This window comes from Ziziphus jujuba, chromosome 11, assembly GCF_031755915.1.
Source record: "Ziziphus jujuba cultivar Dongzao chromosome 11, ASM3175591v1".
NCBI lineage: Eukaryota > Viridiplantae > Streptophyta > Magnoliopsida > Rosales > Rhamnaceae > Ziziphus > Ziziphus jujuba.
The window spans coordinates 14856960-14860649 of NC_083389.1; the positions used below are offsets into that span (position 1 = coordinate 14856960).

At 29.3% G+C, this 3690-nt stretch overlaps 1 protein-coding gene across 1 annotated transcript; it reads left to right on the forward strand.

Moving 5' to 3' along the window:
- The first annotated feature begins 572 nt into the window (after window positions 1–572).
- On the forward strand, window positions 573–2423 carry LOC107432734 (gibberellin 2-beta-dioxygenase 1). The gene is made up of 3 exons (XM_016043916.4): window positions 573–1079; window positions 1218–1566; window positions 1883–2423. The coding sequence occupies exons 1-3, from the start codon at window positions 676–678 to the stop codon at window positions 2132–2134; spliced, it is 1005 nt and encodes a 334-aa protein (XP_015899402.2). The 5' UTR covers window positions 573–675; the 3' UTR covers window positions 2135–2423.
- Window positions 2424–3690: the final 1267 nt, after the last annotated feature.

Genomic DNA, 3690 nt, shown 5'->3' on the forward strand with positions numbered 1-3690 from the left:
TTGCATAGATTTCATAAAGAGTTTATAAAAATCCAATGAAATTTTTGGAATTAAAGGTGAATTTCATATTGACAATTTTTTTTTCACAATTTCACTATTAAAATACTTTTAAATTTATTAAAATCCATCATTTTTAAATTTTTTTAAAATTAATAACTTTTTGAATATTATTAGATTTCAAAAGAATTTTATAAAGTTTCAATTGAATATATCTGAATTTTAATATATTTTTATAAAATTCATTAAAATCTGAATTGAATATCATTAAATTTGTATAAGTTCTTTTAAAATCTAAATTAAATATCTCAAAATTTTTAAACATTTTTAAAAACCTTCAAATTTTTAATTGAAAACACCTCTAAATATCTTATTACAGCATTCATTAGTAAAATAACAGTAAAACTACTTTCTATTTTCTTCGTCCCTTTTAAATTGAATGAATAGTCAAACTACCGACTCGCTCTCTCTCTCTCTCTCTCTGTCTCTCTGTCTCTGTCCCTCTGTCTCTCTCTCTCTCTCTCTCTCTTTCTCTTTCTCTCTGTCTGCTTCGTATAAATAGCCAAGCACCCAATACCATTTTGCTCAAACTTCCTCTCTTTTCTTTAACCAAATACATTTTTTTCTCATATATCCATAAACTTCTTTCCAAAACCCATCTTCTCAAAATTTCTAAACATGGTGGTTTTGTATTCCAAACCAGCTATAGAACAGTTTCCTTTCGTTAGAACCTGCAAATCCACAAAATTTTTCCCTGGAATCCCTCTGATTGACCTTTCAAATCCTGATTCCAAACACCAAATTGTTAAAGCCTGTGAAGAATTTGGGTTTTTCAAGGTAATCAACCATGGTGTCCCAATGGATTTTATTACCAAATTGGAAACTGAAGCTGTAAAATTCTTCTCATTGCCACTTCCTGAAAAAGAAAAAGCAGGTCCTCCAAACCCTTTTGGATATGGAAACAAACAGATTGGAAGGAAAGGTGATATTGGTTGGGTGGAATATCTTATGCTAACAACCAATCAGGAATTCAATTCTGAATTGCTTCAATCACTTCTTGGTGGAAACAAAGAGAAACTTCGGTATGTTTGTTTGTTTTTTATTTTTCTTAATCCAATCAAACACACAAGAAATTGTTTACCAAAATAAAAAAATAAAAAAAAGACACTTTTTTTTTTTCTGTTTTTATTGTTTTCTGAATGGCGTTTTGTTGTTGGTAGTTTTGCTTTGGATGATTATATATTATCAGTGAGGAAAATGGGATGTGAGATTCTGGAATTGATGGCAGAAGGCTTGAAGATTCAAGAGAGGAATGTGTTCAGTAAGCTTTTGATGGATGAACAGAGTGACTCTGTTTTCAGGCTGAATCACTATCCACCATGTCCAGAGCTTCAAGCTTTGAGTGATAAAAATTTGATTGGATTTGGAGAGCACACTGACCCACAAATCATTTCGGTTCTAAGATCCAATAACACTTCTGGTCTCCAAATTTCTGTGAGGGATGGGAGTTGGATTTCTGTTCCACCTGATCAGGATTCATTTTTTATCAATGTTGGTGACTCTTTACAGGTACACACCCAAATTGTTTTCTAAATTAACCGAAAAAAAGAAAAATCTGATTTGTGGTATAAGTTTTCTAATGATTCCAATTTTTCTTTGTCAAATCCCCTGTTCCCATGGATAAGATTTCAATATATATATATATTTTTTTTCCTTCCCCCCCTTAGGTGTCTAAAGGTTTACTGTTTTTCACAACATTTCCACTTTTTAACTTTTGTAAATAAAGTTTCTCTATTTTTTTTTTTTCCCTCTTTTATCACTTTCTTCCGAAAAGAAGAAAATAAAAAGGGAAATTTCTAAAATTGGTGTTGGATATTTTTGGCAGGTAATGACTAATGGGAGGTTTCAAAGTGTTAAGCATAGGGTTTTGGCAAATGGCTTCAAATCTAGAGTGTCAATGATTTTCTTTGGAGGACCACCTTTGAGTGAGAAAATAGCTCCATTGGCTTGTCTTATGAAAGATGATCAAGAAAGTTTGTATAAAGAGTTTACATGGTTCGAGTACAAAAACACTGTTTACAATTTAAGCTTATCTGACAACAGGCTTGGACACTTTAAGAAAATAGCAGCCTCATAATGTACATAAATAATTTCAAAAAAAAAAAAAAAAAAAAAAAACTCTCTGATCTTCGTTAGGGTTATATTGCGTTTTTTTTACCTTTTTTTTTTTTTTTCTTCAAATACTTGGAAAAATAGGTTTTAGATAGTATCAAATTTCCATAGATGGAATACTAGGTCATGTTTTTTTTTTTTTTTTTTTTTTTTTTTTAACTGTCTCACCCTTTTGTTTTCGTCCAGCAAGCTCCATGTAACTACGTAATCTCTTCTCTTTGCATGTCAATAATAATATTACCAGTTGTATTTCATTATCTGTCTACAGCTTTTTTTTATTGATATACAGCTGCAAAACTTGTTGTGCTATGTCAGACTATTTCGCACAGTTTTTCTATCTGATCTTTTTTCTCTGGAGAACATAGTAGATAAACAGTTCGCTAGCTAATCTCACTGAACTGTTATCTATTTTGAACCGTAAAATTCATATATATAAAAAGAAAAACAAAATTACCTCATGTTCAAATCGGTATACCTTACTAATATATGTGGGAAGCAAAAAAAAAATATATATATATATATATATATATTAATTTTGAAACATTTTGGATTAAAAATCAAGTACTTCTTTCAAAGTGTTTGTGTACGATACCAAACACATTAAATATAGAATCTCCAGCTTGCCTTTATAGTTCTTCGATGATTATTTACAATTTATTATCATTATTTCTTTACAATATTGGTTATTTTCAATTTATTGGTTTAAACAGTTAAAAAGAGAGAGAGCGATGTGGATTTATCTACATGACCAATTGCGAATTGTGATATTTATTAGACTTTTTCAGTCACAGATATCAATCTTTTATGATCTTGACCTGAATTAATTCTAATAATTATAAATTCATTTATAGTTTTTATTTATTTTTTTGTGACGAAAATAAAATTTTAATAAAAGAGAAATTAAATATCAAAAAATACTAATAAAAAAAAAATCTGGAGAAATATTAAATTGGGAAGCAATAATATCTAGTGGGGTTCCTTGTCCCCTGAATGGGACCACGAGAAGCTAATCAACATGCAAAAACCATGGTTTATATCAAAAGCCAGAACTGAAAAACCGCGTCCAAAGACAGCGACTTTACATTATACTTAGCTTTCTGAGTATCCCTCACCGATCGCCGTCGTTGCTGTGCTGTGAACATCATCAACCAGGACCATTCTTTTGGTTCTTCTACCAAATTCATCTTTTTTCTTCATCTGTTTTTTTTTTTTTTTTTTTTTTTACCCTAACACCTAATTCTCTGTTTTTTTTTTTTTTTGGTTGTTATTATTATTATTATTTTTAATTTTTACAATCAACTTATATATTTACATTTTCCATGTCTAATAATAAAAACCTAATCAATTGATGAAAAGAAAAATACTGAATTTCTTTTCGTGGTTGGAGTCATGTCACTTTGATGTTACATCGTTAATTAGCGGTAAATATTTGTTATTAAGGTTTGAATTTATAGACCTTGCATATTTTACTTATAATCTCTCCTTAAAAATATAGATATATATATATATATATATAGATAT

What these genes read in the sequence shown, in the direction of transcription:
- LOC107432734 (XM_016043916.4), top strand. Translation starts at nt 676, where the DNA reads ATGGTGGTTTTGTATTCCAAACCAGCTATAGAACAGTTTCCTTTCGTT. An exon ending in GGAAACAAAGAGAAACTTCG is followed by an intron (nt 1,080 to 1,217) that starts GTATGTTTGTTT and finishes TGTTGTTGGTAG; the next exon opens with TTTTGCTTTGGATGATTATA. An exon ending in ATGTTGGTGACTCTTTACAG is followed by an intron (nt 1,567 to 1,882) that starts GTACACACCCAA and finishes TATTTTTGGCAG; the next exon opens with GTAATGACTAATGGGAGGTT.